The 20,661-nt window shown below is 43.0% G+C and overlaps 1 protein-coding gene across 1 annotated transcript; it reads right to left on the reverse strand.

The window, feature by feature from the left end:
• Nucleotides 1–7,377: 7,377 nt before the first annotated feature.
• On the reverse strand, nt 7,378–7,731 carry LOC128640744 (putative uncharacterized protein FLJ45035). Its single transcript, XM_053693174.1, has one exon. The coding sequence runs from the start codon at nt 7,729–7,731 to the stop codon at nt 7,378–7,380; it is 354 nt and encodes a 117-aa protein (XP_053549149.1).
• Nucleotides 7,732–20,661: the final 12,930 nt, after the last annotated feature.

Consider the following 20,661-nt stretch of genomic DNA (forward strand, 5'->3'; position numbering starts at 1 on the left):
GGTGTTAGTTGTAGTTTTTTATTCTTCTATCAAGAGTTTGTTATTTTAAAATAGTGCCGGTTTGTACTATTTACCTTAAAACAGAAAATGATGAAGAGTTCTGTTTAAAGAAGAGTATGATTTTAGCAGCAGTAACTAAAATCAATTGCTGTTCCCACGCAGGACTGTTGAGCCCAGAGAACTTCAGTTGGGGGGAACAGTTTGCAGACTTTTTCTGCTCAAGGTATGATCAGTCATATTTCTAACAAGACATGCTAATGGTAGAAGACTGTCATTTTTCCCTGAAGGGGTAAGTTAGCCATTTTCTTAGACTCATAACAGATTAAGGCTTACAAATGGGCTATACACTGGTTGACACTATTGTGGGCTAAATCGATTGTTTTATTTCATATTTTAATGGCATTTAGAGTGTTTTGTGCACTTAAAAGCACTTTGGGAACGTTTTTTATCGCCTGGCATTGAGTTAGACGGCTATTTCAGTACAGGAAAGCCCCTTCACTCTGGTATGCAGAGGAAGGAGGCCCCGTTTTCGCGCCTTAATTGCGCAGTTTATTTTCATGGCAGTGCATGCAGCTTCATGTGAGGGGTCCTGTGGCATCCTAAAACGGACTCTGGAAGGTTTATTTCATTGCTGAATAACTCTCAGGGAAGGTAAAAAGCCGCAGCAAGGCTGTGGCTGTGATTGTAGTGTACTAAAATTGTCTAATTGAACAAATAGCTCCGGTTTGCTCATTTTAAGGGTTAAAGTCTTGAAACTTGGTGTGCAATGCTTTCAGGGCATTAGGACTCTGGGGTTAAAATTTTGTAAAAATCGGACATTGCCTTCATTGTTTTTCAATATAACAGAAATAAAGTGTGTCTGTTTATTATTTAAAGGGACAGTAACACTTTTCTTTAAAAACGCTTTTATTGCATTATTAGCCTGCCAGATTCTGTCTAACATGTCTATACCTTCAGATGGCTTATGTTCTGTGTGTATGAAAGCCAAGGTGGTTCCCCCAATTAATGTTTGTGCAAACAAAGTATGGACAATACTGCTACATTGAATAAGATTGCCCAAGATGATTCTTCTAATGAAGGTAGTGGGGATAGTTCCTCACCCTCTCCTTCTGTGTCAACACCAGTTTTGCCCGCGCAGGCGACACCTAGTACATCTAGCGCGCCAATGCTTGTTACTATGCAACAGTTAACAGCAGTAATGGATAATTCAATAGCAAATCTGTTATCCAAACTGCCATCCTACCCTAGAAAGCGCGACAGCTCAGTTTTAAAAACAGAAGATGAGCAGGTTGGCGCCGAGGACAATTTATCAGTTATACCCTCACATCAATCTGAATTGGCTGAGGGAGGGCCTGTCTGAGGGGGAAATTTCTGATTCAGGAAAAGTTTCTCAGCAGGCAGACACTGATGTCGTAAAATTTAAATTTAAGTTAGAACATCTCCGCGCCCTGCTTAAGGAGGTCCTAACTACTCTTGATGACTGTGATTCTTTGGTAATTCCAGAGAAATTGTGCAAGATGGACAAATTCTTAGAGGTCCCGGTGCACGCTGATGCCTTTCCGATACCCAAGCGTGTGGCGGATATAGTGAATAAGGAGTGGGAAAAGCCAGGTATACCTTTTGTTCCACCTCCTATATTCAAGAAAATGTTCCCCATTGTTGACCCCAGAAGGGACGCATGGCAAACGGTTCCTAAGGTTGAGGGGGCAGTGTCAACGTTAGCTAAGCGCACAACTATTCCTATTGAGGACAGTTGCGCTTTTAAAGATCCTATGGATAAAAAATTGGAAGGATTGCTAAAAAAGATATTTGTTCAGCAAGGCTTCCTGCTTCAACCAATCTCGTGCATTATTCCTGTCACCTCGGCAGCGTATTTTTGGTTCAAGGAACTAGAAAATTCGCTCCAAAAAGAGACTCCATATGATGAAGTCATGGACAGAATTCACGCACTAAAGTTGGCTAATTCCTTTATTTTGGATGCCGCTTTCCAATGGGCTAAGTTAGCGGCGAAAAATTCAGGGTTTGCAATAGTGGCGCGCAGAGCGCTTTGGCTAAAATCCTGGTTGGCGGATGTGTCGTCCAAGAATAAATTGCTTAATATTTCTTTCAAGAATAAGACCCTTTTCGGGCCGGAATTGAAAGAGATTATTTGAGACATTACGGGTGGGAAGGGACATGCCCTCCCACAGGATAGGCCTTTCAAGGCTAAGAATAAATCTAATTTTCGTTCCTTCCGCAATTTCAGGAACAGACCGAATCCTAACTCTGCGGCCTCCAGACAAGAAGGCAACTCTTCCCAGCCTAAGCCAGCATGGAAACCATTGCAAGGCTGGAACAAGGGTAAACAGGCCAAGAAGCCTGCTGCTGCTACCAAGACAGCATGAAGAGGTAGCCCCCGATCCGGGACCGGATCTAGTAGGGGGCAGACTTTCTCTCTTCGCTCAGGCTTGGGCAAGAGACGTTCAGGACCCCTGGGCACTAGAAATAGTATCTCAGGGGTATCTTCTAGAGTTCAAGGAACTTCCTCCAAGGGGAAGGTTCCACATGTCTCGCTTATCTTCAGACGAGACAAAGAGACAGGCATTCTTACATTGCGTAGGAGACCTATTAAAAATGGGAGTGATAAACCCAGTTCCAACAGCGGAACAAGGTCTGGGTTTTTACTCAAACCTGTTTGTAGTTCCCAAAAAAGAGAGAACTTTCAGGCCAATTCTGGATCTAAAAATTCTAAACAAATTCCTCAGAGTTCCATCATTCAAAATGGAAACCATTCGGGCAATTTTACCAACAATCCAGGAGGGTCAATATATGACTACCGTGGACTTAAAGGATGCTTACCTGCATATTCCTATCCACAAAGATCATCATCAGTTCCTGAGGTTCGCCTTCATGGACAAACATTACCAGTTTGTGGCTCTTCCGTTCGGTTTAGCCACTGCTCCCAGAATCTTCACAAAGGTGCTAGGGTCCCTTCTAGCGGTTCTACGACCGAGGGGCATTGCTAGACGACATTCTAATCCAAGCGTCGTCTCTTTCCAAAGCAAAGGCTCATACAGACATTGTTCTAGCCTTTCTCAGATCTCACGGGTGGAAGGTGAACGTAGAAAAGAGTTCCCTGTCTCTGTCAACAAGAGTTCCCTTTTTGGGAACAATAATAGATTCTTTAGAAATGAAGATCTTCCTGACAGAAGTCAGAAAGTCAAAGCTTCTAAACGCTTGTCAAGTTCTTCACTCTATTCTTCAGCCTTCCATAGCTCAGTGCATGGAAGTAATAGGATTGATGGTTGCAGCAATGGACATAGTTCCTTTTGCTCGAATTCATCTAAGACCATTACAACTGTGCATGCTCAATCAGTGGAATGGGGACTATGCAGACTTGTCTCCCCAGATTCAAGTAGACCAGGTAACCAGGGATTCTCTCCGCTGGTGGTTGTCTCACGATCACCTGTCTCAGGGAATGAGTTTCCGCAGACCAGAATGGGTCATTGTCACGACCGACGCCAGTCTCTTAGGCTGGGGTGCGGTCTGGGACTCTCTGAAAGCTCAAGGTCTATGGTCTCGAGAAGAATCTCTTCTCCTGATAAACATTTTAGAACTGAGAGCGATATTCAATGCGCTCCTGGCGTGGCCTCACCTAGCAAAGGCCAAATTCATAAGGTTCCAGTCGGACAACATGACGACTGTAGCGTACATCAATCATCAGGGGGGAACAAAGAGTTCCTTAGCGATGAAAGAGGTATCCAAGATCATCAAATGGGCGGAGGATCACTCCTGCCACCTATCTGCAATTCACATCCCAGGAGTGGACAACTGGGAGGCGGATTATTTGAGTCGTCAGACTTTCCATCTGGGGGAGTGGGAACTTCACCCGGAGGTCTTTGCCCAGTTAACTCAACTATGGGGCATTCCAGATATGGATCTGATGGCGTCTCGCCAGAACGCAAAGGTTCTTCGATACGGGTCCAGATCCAGGGATCCCAAGGAGACACTGGTGGATGCTTTAGTGGCGCCTTGGTCGTTCAACCTAGCTTATGTATTTCCACCGTTTCCTCTCCTTCCCAGGCTTGTAGCCAGGATCAAACAGGAGCAGGCCTCGGTGATTCTAATAGCCCCTGCGTGGCCACGCAGGACTTGGTATGCAGACCTGGTGAATATGTCATCGGCTCCACCATGGAAGCTACCTTTGAGGCAGGATCTTCTGGTACAAGGTCCGTTCGAACATCCAAATTTAGTCTCTCTCCAACTGACTGCTTGGAAATTGAACGCTTGATTCTATCTAAGCGTGGGTTTTCAGATACAGTCATAGATACTCTGGTTCAGGCCAGAAAACCTGTAACTAGGAAGATTTACCATAAGATATGGCAAAAATATATCCGTTGGTGTGAATCCAAGGGATTCCCTTGGAGTAAAATTAAAATTCCTAGGATTCTTTCCTTTCTCCAAGAAGGTCTGGATAAAGGTTTGTCAGCTAGTTCCTTAAAAGGACAGATATCTGCTCTGTCTGTTTTGTTGCACAAACGTCTGGCAGCAGTGCCAGATGTACAGGCGTTTGTACAGGCGTTAGTTAGAATCAAGCCTGTTTACAGACCCATGACTCCTCCTTGGAGTCTAAATTTAGTTCTTTCAGTTCTTCAGGGGGTTCCGTTTGAACCCATGCATTCCATGGATATTAAGTTACTATCTTGGAAAGTTCTGTTTTTGGTTGCTATTTCTTCTGCTAGAAGAGTTTCTGAATTATCTGCTTTGCAGTGTACTTCTCCCTATCTGGTATTCCATACAGATAAGGTAGTTTTACGTACCAAGCCTGGTTTTCTTCCAAAGGTAGTTTCCAACAGGAATATTAACCAGGAAATTGTTGTTCCTTCTCTGTGTCCGAATCCAGTTTCGAAGAAGGAACGCTTGTTACACAATCTAGATGTGGTCCGTGCTTTAAAGTTCTATTTAGAAGCAACAAAGGATTTCAGACAGACATCATCCTTGTTTGTTGTGTATTCTGGTAAGAGGAGAGGGCAGAAAGCTACTGCTACTTCTCTTTCTTTTTGGCTGAAAAGCATCATCCGATTGGCTTATGAGACTGCCGGACGGCAGCCTCCTGAACGAATTACAGCTCATTCTACTAGAGCTGTGGCTTCCACATGGGCTTTCAAGAACGAGGCTTCTGTTGATCAGATCTGTAAGGCAGCGACTTGGTCTTCTCTGCATACTTTTGCCAAATTTTACAAATTCGATACTTATGCTTCTTCGGAGGCTATTTTTGGGAGAAAGGTTTTGCAAGCCGTGGTGCCTTCCGTTTAGGTAACCTGGTTTGTTCCCTCCCTTCATCCGTGTCCTAAAGCTTTGGTATTGGTTCCCACAAGTAAGGATGAAGCCGTGGACCGGACACACCAATGTTGGAGAAAACAGAATTTATGTTTACCTGATAAATTTCTTTCTCCAACGGTGTGTCCGGTCCACGGCCCGCCCTGGTTTTTAACCAGGTTTGAAAAATGTATTTCTTTATACACTACAGTCACCACGGCACCCTATGGTTTCTCCTTTTTCTCCTAACCGTCGGTCGAATGGCTGGGGGGCGGAGCCAGAGGGGAGCTATATGGACAGCTCTTGCTGGGTGCTCTCTTTGCCATTTCCTGTAGGGGAAGAGAATATCTCACAAGTAAGGATGAAGCCGTGGACCGGACACACCGTTGGAGAAAGAAATTTATCAGGTAAACATAAATTCTGTTTTAATTACAGTCGACAAATTGGGCACAATTTATGTACATGGAAATGAGAGACAAATTAGACGCCAGTTATGTTTACCTAGAAGCCATCCTTCAGGCATATCTCCAGCCTTGAACTTCCGGTATAAGCCAGTCTGCTTTAAGATGTAAGAATCATGACATGAGCCTGGGTAGTTTGAACGGACACTGATTATCTTCATGTTGGGGTGACAGACCATCTGAACATTCAAGGAATGGAAATGCTTTCTATTCCTATAGATCTCCTCATGAGCTTGAAGTGGTCTTACAGCAACATGGGTACAGTCTATGGCACCTAGGACATTGGGCATTCCAGCCATAGTATAGAAATTTGACTTTATAGATTGCCATTCTTCAGGGGTAGATGGCAAACAAACATATCGAGGAAAAATAACCATCATAGCCCCTATGACTTTTGATAAGTGGCGTGAAAAAAGCAGATTGACTCATTCCAATAATGACGCTAGAAACTGCCTGAAAGGAGCCTGTTGCCATAAAATGCAATGCAGCTAATAGTTTCAAAAGTCCCGGAATAGCTTGTGAACGAGCCGTCATCGGCTCCAAATAATCTTCAATCTCTCGATACAGGTGTAATATGGATTCACGATCAAGTCGGAATCTTTGTATGATCTGTCGGTCAAAAAGGCCGTGCAAACCAACCCGTGGAAGGAATATACAGGGGACACGAACTCTCCTTCTTCGAACCAATCGATTAGCGACATTTCCAGTATTCTGTCTTCTAGACCGGATTTGCATCACACGTAGAATAAACAAATACAGAAGTGTCTCCATAGCTGCTGAAATGAACAATGTAAGTACAATGCTGATATTACTGCCTTTTATATATGTCTAGACTGGCGTCTACATTGACTTTCCTATTGTTTTTGTTTTGTACCTTGCCCGCCACCTAAAAGGTGGCGAGGCAAAAATAACGAGGTGGGAGCGGAAATTGTCGCGAGCGGACAAATAGATTTTTTAGTACATTCGTTTTTGGCAAGTTGTTGGTCAAATGTGTCTAATTACAGTGAAAAATGGAGAGGTAGCGAGGTTTGGCGGATAAGTACGCTCGCAATTTAAAAGCTCGCTGACTGCTTAGTACATGGAGCCCTAGGATGCCAAAAGGCTTGAACTCAGAGTGGGATGTAAAATTGTTTGTGTAATCTGTAATCTCTCTTTTTTCTATACATATTGTATTTATATTATAGAGACAGCAGTATGTAACTATCTACTATGTATCATGTAAACTTCTCCAAGTATTATTATTTTGTATTTCTGTACTTTTTATTATTCTTTGCACTTTTCTTTTCTGGATAGGTAATTATAATTGTATGTGTTTAATATAATACAGGTGTTCCTATGCCCCTGGCTTGTGGCATATGATTGGTGTTCTTTTTAATGGGGAGGAGTTTTGTGTCTTATATATAGGAGGTGTTAGCCTTGGCTCTCTATAGGTCATTGACAAAGTGTAATATGTAACTCACGAAACATGTTTGACCGACCTTTTTTCTGTTTAGTGATTTGTACGATGTGCATTTTTTTCCTTTTGTGCCTAATAAATTGAGTTTGCTTTTACTATACATCGCATTGTGTCCTCTGAGATACCAGGTGCTGCCTTTTTGGTTATGCTGGACATAAGAATTTAGTTGGCAATCACAGGAAACATGCGCATATAGCTGGCAATCACAGGCGACATACGCATATAGCTGCCAATCACAGGTGACCTGCGCATATCGCTGCCAATCACAGGAAACATACGTATATAGCTGCCAGTCGCAGGCGACATACGCATATAGCTGGCAATTACAGGAGACATGCACATATAGCTGACAATCACAGGCGACATACGCATATAGCTGCCAATCACAGGCAACATGCGCATATAGCTGCCAATCACAGGCAACATGCGCATATAGCTGCTGGTCACAGGCAACATGCGCATATAGCTGTGAATCACAGGAGACATGCGCATATAGCTGCAAGTCACAGGCGACATATGCATATAGCTGGCAAGCACAGAAAACATAGGCATATAGCTGCGAAATCACAGGAGACATACGCATATCGCTGCCAATCGCAGGCAACATGGGAATATAAATGAATATAGGAAAAAACCTCACGAAACATGTTTGACCAACCTTTTTTCTGTTTGGTGATTTGTATGATGTGCATTTTTTTCCTTTATTGCCTAATAAATTGAGTTTGCTTTTACTATACATCACATTGTGTCCTCTGAGATTCCGGGTGCTGCCTTTTTGGTTATACTGGACATATGCATATAGCTGGCAATCACAGGAGACATGCGCATATAGCTGGCAATCACAGGCGACATACGCTGCCAATCACAGGCAACATGCACATATAGCTGCCAATCACAGGTGACATGGGCATACAAATGAATATAGGAAAAAATGCAATATTGCAAGTCTCCTATAGGGGTTACTTCCTGATCAATGCTAAAAAATATACACAAAATCGAAAAATAAAAAATAATGAATGATAAAAAACAGAATTTATGCTTACCTGATAAATTTCTTTCTCTTGTGATGTATCGAGTCCACGGATTCATCCATACTTGTGGGATATTCTCCTTCCCTACAGGAAGTGGCAAAGAGAGCACCCACAGCAGAGCTGTCTATATAGCTCCTCCCTTAGCTCTGCCCCCCAGTCATTCGACCGAAGGCTAGGAAGAAAAAGGAGAAACTATAGGGTGCAGTGGTGACTGAAGTTTTTTAATTAAAAATATACTACCTGTCTTAAAACAGACAGGGCGGGCCGTGGACTCGATACATCACAAGAGAAAGAAATTAGAAAAAGAAATCAGGCAAGCATAAATTCTGTTTTCTCTTGTAAGATGTATCGAGTCCACGGATTCATCCATACCAATACCAAAGCTTTAGGACACGGATGAAGGGAGGGACAAGACAGGTACCCTAAACGGAAGGCACCACTGCTTGTAAAATCTTTCTCCCAAAAATAGCCTCCGAAGAAGCAAAAGTATCGAATTTGGAAAATTTGGAAAAAGTATGAAGCGAAGACCAAGTCGCCGCCTTACAAATCTGTTCAACAGAAGCCTAATTTTTAAAAGCCCATGTGGAAGCCACTGCTCTAGTAGAATGAGCAGTAATTCTTTCCGGAGGCTGCTGGCCAGCAGTCTCATAAGCCAAATGGATGATGCTTTTCAGCCAAAAGGAAAGAGAGGTAGCCGTAGCCTTTGACCTCTCCGTTTACCAGAATAAACAACAAACAATGAAGATGTTTGACGGAAATCTTTAGTTGCTTGTAAGTAGAACTTTAAAGCACAAACCACATCAAGATTGTGCAACAGACGTTCCTTCTTTGATGAAGGATTAGGACACAGAGAAGGAACAACAATCTCCTGATTGATATTCCTATTAGAAACAACCTTAGGAAGAAACCCAGGTTTGGTACGCAAAACAACCTTATCTGCATGGAAAACTAGGTAAGGTGAGTTACACTGTAAAGCAGATAACTCAGAAACTCTTCGAGCCGAAGAGATAGCTACTAAAAACAAAACTTTCCAAGATAGAAGCTTAATATCTATGGAATGCATAGGTTCAAACGGAACCCCTTGAAGAACATTAAGAACCAAATTTAGGCTCCATGGTGGAGCAACAGGTTTAAATACAGGCTTGATCCTGACCAAGGCCTGACTTAACGCTTGAACGTCTGGGACTTCTGCCAGACGTTTGTGTAAAAGAATAGACAAAGCAGATATTTGTCCTTTTAAGGAACTAGCTGATAATCCCTTCTCCAATCCTTCTTGGAGAAAGGACAAAATTCTAGGAATCCTAATCTTACTCCATGAGTAACCCTTGGATTCACACCAACAAAGATATATGCGCCAAATCTTATGATAGATTTTCCTGGTGACAGGCTTTCTAGCCTGAATCAGGGTATCAATGATCGACTCAGAGAAACCACGCTTTGATAGAATCAGGCGTTCAATCTCCAAGCAGTCAGATGCAGAGAAATTAGATTTGGATGCTTGAATGGACCTTGGATTAGAAGGTCCTGCCTCATTGGCAGAGTCCACGGTGGAACAGATGACATGTCCACCAGGTCTGCATACCAAGTCCTGCGTGGCCACGCAGGCGCTATCAGAATCACCGAAGCTCTCTCCTGCTTGATTCTGGCAACCAGACGTGGGAGGAGAGGAAACGGTGGAAATACATAAGCCAGATTGAAGGACCAGGGCACTGCTAGAGCATCTATCAGTACCGCCTGGGGATCCCGGGACCTGGACCCGTAACAAGGAAGTTTGGCATTCAATCGGGATGCCATCAGATCCAATTCTGGTGTGCCCCATAGCTGAGTCAGCTGGGCAAATACCTTCCGGATGGAGCTCCCACTCCCCCGGATGAAAAGTCTGACGACTTAGGAAATCCGCCTCCCAGTTCTCTACCCCTGGGATATGGATTGCTGAGAGATGGCAAGAGTGATTCTCCACCCATCGGATTATTTTGGTTACCTCCATCATCGCTAGAGAACTCCGTGTTCCTCCTTGATGATTGATATAGGCTACAGTCGTGATGTTGTCCGACTGAAATCTGATGAATTTGACTGCAGCTAGCTGAGGCCATGCCTAAAGTGCATTGAATATCGCTCTCAGTTCTAGAATGTTTATCGGGAGGAGAGATTCCTCCCGAGACCATAAGCCCTGTGCTTTCAGGGATTTCCAGACTGCACCCCAGCCTAGCAGGCTGGCATCTGTCGTTACTATGAGGCACTCTGGCCTGCGGAAACACATTCCCTGAGACAGGTGGTCCTGAGACAACCACCAGAGAAGAGAATCTCTGGTTTCTTGGTCCAGATGCAGTTGAGGAGATAAATCTGCATAATCCCCATTCCACTGTTTGAGCATGCATAGTTGCAGTGGTCTGAGGTGTAGGCGGGCATAAGGAACTATGTCCATTGCCGCTACCATGAGTCCGATTACCTCCATACACTGAGCCACTGTTGGCCGAGGAATGGAATGAAGAGCTCGGCAAGCGATTAAAAGTTTTGATTTTCTGACCTCCGTCAGAAATATTTTCATTTCTACCGAGTCTATCAGAGTCCCTAGGAAGGAAACTCTTGTGAGAAGGACGAGAGAACTCTTTTTTATGTTCACCTTCCACCCGTGAGATCTCAGAAAAGCCAACACGATGTCCGTGTGAGACTTGGCTAGCTGGAAAGTCGACGCCTGAATTAAGATGTCGTCTAGATAAGGCGCCACTGCTATACCCCGCAGTCTTAGAACCGCCAAAAGGGACCCTAGCACCTTTGTGAAAATCCTGGGAGCCGTGGCCAATCCGAAGGGAAGGGCCACAAACTGGTAATGCCTGTCCAGAAAGGCGAATCTGAGGAATTGATGATGATGTCTGTGAATAGGGATGTGTAGATACGCATCCTTTAAATCCACGGTAGTCATATATTGACCCTCCTGGATCAGAGGAAGAATAGTCTGAATAATCTCCATTTTGAAAGATGGTACTCTGAGAAATTTGTTTAGAATTTTGAGATCCAAGATCGGTCTGAAAGTTCCCTCTTTTTTGGGAACCACAAACAGGTTGGAGTAAAAACCTAGCCCTTGTTCCGCTCTTGGAACTGGGCGGATCACTCCCATGGTATGTAGGTCTACTACACAGCATAAGAACGCCTCTCTCTTTGTCTGGTTTGCAGACAATTGAGAAATGTGAAATCTCCCCCTTGGGGGGGAGTCTTTGAAGTCCAGAAGATATCCTTGGGACACAATTTCTAAAGCCCAGGAATCGTGAACATCTCTTGCCCAAGCCTGAGCGAAGAGAGACAGTCTGCCCCCTACTAGATCCGGTCCCGGATCGGGGGCTACCCCTTCATGCTGTCTTAAGTGGCAGCAGCAGGCTTCTTGGCCTGTTTACCTTTATTCCAAGCCTGGTTAGGTCTCCAGACTGACTTGGATTGGACAGAATTCCCCTCTTGCTTTGCTGCAAGGGAAGCTGAAGCGGGACCTTTGAAGTTCAGAAAGGAACGAAAATTATTTTGTTTGGTCCTTATCTTATTTGTTTTATCCTGAGGGAGGGCATGGCCTTTCCCTCCAGTGATGTCTGAAATAATTTCTTTCAGTGTAGGCCCGAATAGGGTCTTTCCTTTGAAAGAGATGTTCAACAACTTAGATTTTGATGACACATCAGCAGACCAGGACTTAAGCCATAACGCCCTGCGTGGTAAAATGGCAAAACCTGAATTCTTTGCCACTAATTTAGCCATTTGGAAAGCAGCATCTGTAATGAAAGAATTAGCCAACTTAAGGGCCTTAATTCTATCCATAATATCCTCTAATGGAGTCTCCACCTGGAGAGCCTCATCTAGAGCTTCAAACCAGAAAGCAGCTGCAGTAGTTACAGGAACAATGCATGCAATAGGTTGGAGAAGAAAACCTTGATAAACAAAAATTTTCTTTAGGAGACCCTCTAATTTTTTATCCATAGGATCTTTGAAAGCACAACTTTGAAAGGTATAGTTGTACGCTTAGCAAGAGTAGAAATAGCTCCCTCCACCTTAGGAACAGTCTGCCACGAGTCCTATATGGTGTCAGATATGGGAAACATTTTCTTAAAAACAGGAGGGGGAGTGAACGGAATACCTGGTCTATCCCACTCCTTAGTAACAATAGTCACAATCCTCTTAGGGACTGGAAAAACATGAGTGTAAACAGGAACCTCTAAGTATCTGTCCATTTTACACAATTTCTCTGGGACCACTATAGTGTCACAATCGTCTAGAGTAGCTAATACCTCCTTGAGCAATAAGCGGAGGTATTCAAGCTTAATTTTAGAGGCCGTCATATCAGAATCTCTCTGACGGAGCATCTTTCCTGAATCAGAAATCTCTCCCTCAGATAACAAATCCCTTACCCCTACTTCAGAACATTGTGAGGGTATATCGGATACGTCTACTAAAGCGTCAGACGACTCAGCATTTGTTCTTAACCCAGAGCTGTCATGCTTTCCTTGTAAACCAGGCAGTTTAGAGAAAACCTCTGTGAGGGTTTTATTCATAACTATGGCCATGTCTTGTAAAGTAAATGAATTTGACGCATTAGAGGTACTTGGCGTCACTTGTGCGGGCGTTACTGGTTGTGACACTTGGGGAGAGCTAGATGCTAAACCCTCATTTCCTTCTAACTGAGAATCATCTATTGCAATATTTTTAAGTGCTAAAATATGCTCTTTATAATTTATAGACATATTAGTGCAAGTGGGACACATTCTAAGAGGGGGTTCCACTATGGGTTCTAAACACATAGAACAAGGATTTTCCTTGGTGTCAGACATGTTAAACAGGCTAGTAATGAAACAAACAAGCTTGGAAAACACTTTAATCAAAGAAAATAACACTTTAAACAAAAACGGTACTGTGCCTTTAAGAGAAAAAAAGCTGCACAAACTCTGCAAAACAGTGTAAAAAAGCAGTAAACAAAACAAAATTTTTACAGTAGCATCATAAAGCCTTAGTAACTTTGCACCACTATGCAAATAAACAATTAACCCCTTAATGTAAAAACCGGATTGAAAAAATTTCAAAACCGGTAAAATAACGTTCAGCACCTTGCCACAGCTCTGCTGTGGCGCCTACCTGCCCTTTAGGAACGATTTGTGGGGGAAAAAAACCTCTTTACAGCCCTCAAATACAGCAGAAATCTCTGGAGAAGTAGCTGGATGCTTCTGAGGTAAATAAACTGTGCAACTAAAAATAGGCCCCTCCCACCTCACTCGATGTTATGGGGCCTAAAAGAAACACCACAGAGTGTTTCTCAAACTAGCCATGTGGGTTAATAACCCTTAAATAAGCCACAAAGAACCCTTAAAGTCCCTCAAAAAAACGTTATATTTGTAATTAAACCAAAAACGTTTTTTCCTATTAGTGTCACCAGTAACTATGAGCCCTTTATGCAAGCTTGGATTCCTCTTTTACTGAATACAGCTTACCTTTCCGTCATGGGGATATTGCCAGCCTTTTCTAGAAATAACACAGTCTGTCTAGAAAAAAAATAGACTGAACATACCTTAATGCAGTTTAGCCTGCAAACTGTTCTTCCAACTGAAGTTTTCCTGTACTCTTCAGCTCTTATGAGAACAGCAGTGGATCTTAGTTACAAAATGCTAAGATCATCATCCTCCTTGTAGAAATCTTCATCCCTTTTCTGCCAGAGAGTAAATAGTACACACCGGTACCATTTAAAATAACAAAGTTTTGCTTGAGAAAATAAAAACTAACATTTTTGTCACCACACTCACTTTACCCTTCCTAGCAGTTAAGCAGGCAAAGAGAATGACTAGGGGGCGGAGCTAAGGGAGGAGCTATATAGACAGCTCTGCTGTGGGTGCTCTCTTTGCCACTTCCTGTAGGGAAGGAGAATATCCCACAAGTATGGATGAATCAGTGGACTCGATACATCTTACAAGAGAAACAATATTAATAAAAACGAAAACAAATACAAAAGTTCATATACAATCCAAAATGGAGGCAGCACTCTGTGTGAGGATGGTCAAATCCTGGTGTGAGAAGTATCTGAAAAGAGAAGAACACAGAGGCACCAAAATGGCCTAGTACCACCGCAACAGGTAACCATACAAATGTGACAAATGGCTACTCACAAGAGAGATGCACCCAATGGTGATAGTGGAGCAAGCTGGAACTTCGCAGTAGTCCAGCTAACTGGTCTGAAACAGGCAGCTGCACAGGTCAGGATGATTGCAGGACTGACACAGCCGGTGCCTGTATATTGATGAAAAACAGACTACCATAGCCCAGTACAGTTGAGAATAAGCAGGATATGTTGTTAAGGGCACACTTACAACATCCAAAGCACCTCCAGATGCAATATAGGCAGGCTGGGACTTCTCATCTGCCCAGCTGACTGAACTCCAAGGCCAAACAGGTTCCACTCCAATCCACAAAATGAAGGGTAAAAAAATCCAAGCAGCAGCAAGTGTATATCATAAAAACAATATTCTTTATTACAAGCAACACGTTTCTCAGCCTCCTATGGGCTGTTTCTTCAGGCTATTGTACAAAAAATATACACTTAGTATTTAAAAGGTCAAAAACCCTCTGATTGGTAAATCATTGATAGGTATCATCTGTGTGTTGTAGCCTCGTTAGAACAGGTCTCCATGGTAACCACCACCAACAACAGATTGACACCAACCTCTACGGTATACATACATGAAAAAGTTCTGATAAAATCAAAGATATTAACATAAGTTAATGTATCAACAAACATAATAACAATAGTGAAAATGTCCCTAAGTAGGTAATAGTAAGAAATCAATCCTACACAAGCATACACGAACCATTGTAATAGAATATAAACATGTTGATATCATAGCATACATATTCATTTGTATTGCAAATGCCCTAAATAGGTGATTAACAACAAAATATCCTAAACCTAAGTCTAAGAGTGATCTTCATCACAACACTCTCCCAAGGCTGTACTTTGTATTATAGATAGATAAAAGCTAAAATTACAAGTTTGTGTGTTCGTCTTTTAACGCTGAAAATATGGTATTTCTCTTGTAAGGTGTATCCAGTCCACGGATCATCCATTACTTGTGGGATATTCTCATTCCCAACAGGAAGTTGCAAGAGGACACCCACAGCAGAGCTGTTATATAGCTCCTCCCCTAACTGCCATATCCAGTCATTCTCTTGCAACTCTCAACACGCATGGAGGTAGTAAGAGAGAGTGGTGAAATATAGTTAGTTTTTTATCTTCAATCAAAAGTTTGTTATTTTAAATGGTACCGAAGTTGTACTATTTTATCACAGGGAGTAAATAGAAGAAGAATCTGCCTGAGTTTTCTATGATCTTAGCAGGTTGTAACTAAGATCCATTGCTGTTCTCACATATGTCTGAGGAGAGAGGTAACTTCAGCGGGAGAATGGCGTGCAGGTTACTCTGCTATGAGGTATGTGCAGTTACAATTTTTTCTAGAAATGGAAAATGCTAGAAAATGCTGCTGATACCGGATTAATGTAAGTTAAGCCTGAATACAGTGATTTAATAGCGACTGGTATCATGCTTACTCTCAGGGGTAATACCCTTATAAAATTGCAATATAAAACGTTTGCTGGCATGTTTAATCGTTTTTATATATGCTTTGGTGATAAAACTTTATTGGGGCCTAGTTTTTTCCACATGGCTGGCTTAAATATTGCCTAGAAACAGTTTCCTGAGGCTTTCCACTGTTGTAGTATAAAAGTTACAGTTGGTGCAGTTAAAATTACAAACTGTGACATCCAGCTTCCCTCAGGAGTCCCCTGTATACTATAGGACATCTCTAAAGGGCTCAAAGGCTTTCCAAAGTCGTTTATTGGGGAAGGTAGGGCCACAGCAGGCTGTGGCAGTTTGTTGCGTCTGTTAAAAAACGTCTATATCGTTTTTTTTATCCGTTTTTTTAATTAAGGGGTTAATCATCCATTTGCAAGTGGGTGCAATGCTCTGTTAAATTATTACATACACTGTAAAAAATTTGTTTGATTTACTGCCTTTTTTCACTGTTTTTCAAATTTTGACAAAATTTGTTTCTCTTAAAGGCACAGTACCATTTTTTATATTTGCTTGTTAACTTGATTTAAAGTGTTTTCCAAGCTTGCTAGTCTCATTTCTAGTCTGTACAAACATGTCTGACATAGAGGAAACTCCTTGTTCATTATGTTTAAAAGCCATGGTGGAACCCCCTCTTAGAATGTGTACCAAATGTACTGATTTCACTTTAAGCAATAACGATCATATTCTGTCTTTAAAAAAATGTATCACCAGAGGAATCTGACGAGGGGGAAGTTATGCCGACTAACTCTCCCCACGTGTCAGATCCTTTGACTCCCGCTCAAGGTACTCACGCTCAAATGGTGCCAAGTACATCTAGGGCGCCCATAGCGATTACTTTACAAGACATGGCGGCAGTCATGGATAATACACTGTCAGCGGTATTAGCCAGACTACCTGAATTTAGAGGTAAGCGAGATAGCTCTGGGGTTAGATGAAATGCAGAGCATACTGACGCTTTAAGAACCATGTCTGATACTGCCTCACAATATGCAGAAGCTGAGGAAGGAGAGCTTCAGTCTGTGGGTGATATTTCTGACTCAGGAAAGATGATGCAACCTGATTCTGATATTTCTACATTTAAATTTAAGCTTGAACACCTCCGCGTGTTTCTCAGGAAGGTTTTAGCTGCTCTGAATGACTGTGATACAATTGCAGTGCCAGAGAAATTGTGTAGACTGGATAAATACTTTGCAGTGCCGGTGTGTACTGATGTTTTTCCAATACCTAAAAGGTTTACAGAAATTATTAATAAGGAATGGGATAGACCAGGTGTGACGTTCTCTTCCCCTCCTATTTTTAGAAACATGTTTCCAATAGACGCCACCACACGGGACTTATGACAGACAGTTCCTAAGGTGGAGGGAGCAGTTTCTACTTTAGCAAAGCGTACTACTATCCCTGTCGAGGTCAGTTGTGCTTTTTTAGATCCAATGGATAAAAAATTAGAAGGTTACCTTAAGAAAATGTTTATTCAATAAGGTTTTATCCTACAGCCCCTTGCATGCATTGCTCCTGTCACTGCTGCTGCGGCGTTCTGGTTTGAGTCTCTGGAAGAGGCTTTACAGGTAGCGACTCCATTGGATGACATACTTGGCAAGCTAGAGCACTTAAGCTAGCCAATTCCTTTGTTTTCTGATGCCATTGTTCATTTGACTAAACTAACGGCTAAGAATTCTGGTTTTGCTATACAGGCGCGCAGGGCGCTATGGCTTAAATCATGGTCAGCTGACGTGACTTCAAAATCTAAGCTGCTTAACATTCCCTTCAAGGGGCAGACCCTATTCGGGCCTGGTTTGAAGGAGATTATTGCTGATATCACTGGAGGAAAAGGTCATGCCCTTCCTCAGGACAGGTCCAAATCAAGGGCCAAACAGTCTAATTTTCGTGCCTTTCGAAACTTCAAGGCAAATGCGGCATCAACTTTCTCTAATGCAAACAAGAGGGAACTTTTGCTCAGTCCAAGACGGTCTGGAGACCAAACCAGACCTGGGACAAAGGTAAGCAGGCCAAAAATCCTGCTGCTGCCTCTAAGACAGCATGAAGGAACGGCCCCCTACCCGGTAACGGATCTAGTAGGGGGCAGACTTTCGCTCTTCGCCCAGGTGTGGGCAAGAGATGTCCAGGATCCCTGGGTGTTGGAAATTATATCCCAGGGATATCTTCTGGACTTCAAAGCTTCCCCCCCAAAAGGGAGATTTCACCTTTCACAATTATCTGCAAACCAGATAAAGAGAGAGGCATTCTTACACTGTGTACGAGACCTCCTAGTTATGGGAGTGATCCATCCAGTTCCAAAGGAGGAACAGGGACAGGGTTTTTACTCAAATCTGTTTGTGGTTCCCAAAAAAGAGGGAACCTTCAGACCTATTTTGGATCTAAAGATCTTAAACAAATTCCTCAGAGTTCCATCATTCAAGATGGAAACTATTCGTACCATCCTACCTATGATCCAGGAGGGTCAATATATATGACTACAGTGGATTTAAAGGATGCTTATCTTCACATTCCGATAACAAAGATCATCATCGGTTTCTCAGGTTTGCCTTTCTAGACAGGCATTACCCGTTTGTAGCTCTTCCCTTTGGATTAGCTACAGCCCCAAGAATCTTTACGAAGGTTCTAGGGTCGCTTCTGGCGGTCCTAAGGCCGCGGGGCATAGCAGTGGCCCCTTATTTAGATGACATCCTGATACAGGCATCAAACTTCCAAATTGCCAAGTCTCATACGGACGTAGTACTGGCATTTCTGAGATCGCATGGGTGGAAAGTGAACGAGGAAAAGAGTTCTCTATCCCCACTCATAAGAGTTTCCTTCCTAGGGACTCTGATAGATTCTGTAGAAATGAAAATTTACCTGACGGAGTCCAGGTTATCAAAGCTTCTAAATTCCTGCCGTGTTTTTCATTCCATTCCGTGCCCTTCGGTGGCTCAGTGCATGGAAGTGATCGGCTTAATGGTAGCGGCAATGGACATAGTGCCATTTGCACGCCTACATCTCAGACCGCTGCAACTATGCATGCTCAGTCAGTGGAACGGGGATTACACAGATTTGTCCCTTCTACTAAATCTGGATCAAGAGACCAGGGATTCTCTTCTCTGGTGGCTATCTCGGGTCCATCTGTCCAAAGGTATGACCTTTCGCAGGCCAGATTGGACAATTGTAACAACAGATGCCAGCCTTCTAGGTTGGGGTGCAGTCTGGAACTCCCTGAAGGCTCAGGGATCGTGGACTCAGGAGGAGACACTCCTTCCAATAAATATTCTGGAAGAGCGATATTCAATGCTCTTCAGGCTTGGCCTCAGTTAGCAACTCTGAGGTACATCAGATTTCAGTCGGACAACATCACGACTGTGGCTTACATCAACCATCAAGGGGGAACAAGAAGTTCCCTAGCGATGTTAGAAGTCTCAAAGATAATTTGCTGGGCAGAGACTCACTCTTGCCACCTATCAGCTATCCATATCCCAGGTGTAGAGAACTGGGAGGCGGATTTTTTAAGTCGTCAGACTTTTCATCCGGGAGAGTGGGAACTCCATCCGGAGGTGTTTGCACAATTGATTCATCGTTGGGGCAAACCAGAACTGGATCTCATGGCGTCTCGCTAGAACGCCAAGCTTCCTTGTTACGGATCCAGGTCCAGGGATCCCAAGGCGACGCTAATAGATGCTCTAGCAGCGCCCTGGTCTTTCAACCTGGCTTATGTGTTTCCACCGTTTCCTCTGCTCCCTGGACTGATTGCCAAGGTCAAGCAGGAGAGAGCATCGGTGATTTTGATAGCGCCTGCGTGGCCACGCAGGACCTGGTATGCAGATCTGGTGGACATGTCATCCTTTCCACCATGGACTCTGCCTCTGAGACAGGACCTTCTACTTTAGGGTCCTTTCAACCATCCAAATCTAATTTCTCTGAGACTGACTGCCTGGAGATTGAATGCTTGATTTTATCAAAGCGTGGCTTCTCCGAGTCAGTCATTGATACCTTAATACAGGCACGAAAGCCTGTCACCAGGAAAATTTACCATAAAATATGGTGTACATATCTTTATTGGTGTGAATCCAAGGGTTAGGATTCCCAGGATATTATCTTTTCTCCAAGATGGTTTGGAATAAGGATTGTCAGCTAGTTCCTTAAAAGGACAGATTTCTGCTCTGTCTATTCTTTTGCACAAGCGTCTGGCAGATGTTCCAGACGTTCAGGCATTTTGTCAGGCTTTGGTTAGAATCAAGCCTGTGTTTAAACCTGTTGCTCCCCCATGGAGCTTAAATTTGGTTCTTAAGGTTCTTCAAGGAGTTCCGTTTGAACCTCTTCATTCCATAGATATCAAACTTTTATCTTGGAAAGTTCTGTTTTTGGTAGCTATTTCCTCGGCTCGTAGAGTCTCCGAGTTATCTGCTTTACAATGTGATTCTCCTTATCTGATCTTCCATACGGATAAGGTAGTCCTGCGTACCAAACCTGGGTTTTTACCTAAGGTGGTATCTAACAAGAATATCAATCAAGAGATTGTTGTTCCATCCTTGTGTCCTAATCCTTCTTCAAAGAAGGAACGTCTATTACACAATCTGGACGTGGTTCATGCTTTAACGTTTTACTTACAAGCTACTAAAGATTTTTGTCAAACATCTGCTTTGTTTGTTGTCTACTCTGGACAGAGGAGAGGTCAAAAGGCTTCGGCAACCGCTCTTTCTTTTTGGCTAAGAAGCATAATCCGCTTAGCCTATGAGACTGCTGGCCAGCAGCCTCCTGAAAGGATTACAGCTCATTCTACTAGAGCTGTGGCTTCCACTTGGGCCTTTAAAAATGAGACTTCTGTTGAACAGATTT

Source organism: Bombina bombina, chromosome 10 (genome assembly GCF_027579735.1).
Source record: "Bombina bombina isolate aBomBom1 chromosome 10, aBomBom1.pri, whole genome shotgun sequence".
NCBI classification, from domain to species: Eukaryota; Metazoa; Chordata; class Amphibia; order Anura; family Bombinatoridae; genus Bombina; species Bombina bombina.

What these genes read in the sequence shown, in the direction of transcription:
- LOC128640744 (XM_053693174.1), bottom strand. Translation starts at nt 7,731, where the DNA reads ATGTCGCCTGTGACTTGCAGCTATATGCGCATGTCTCCTGTGATTCAC.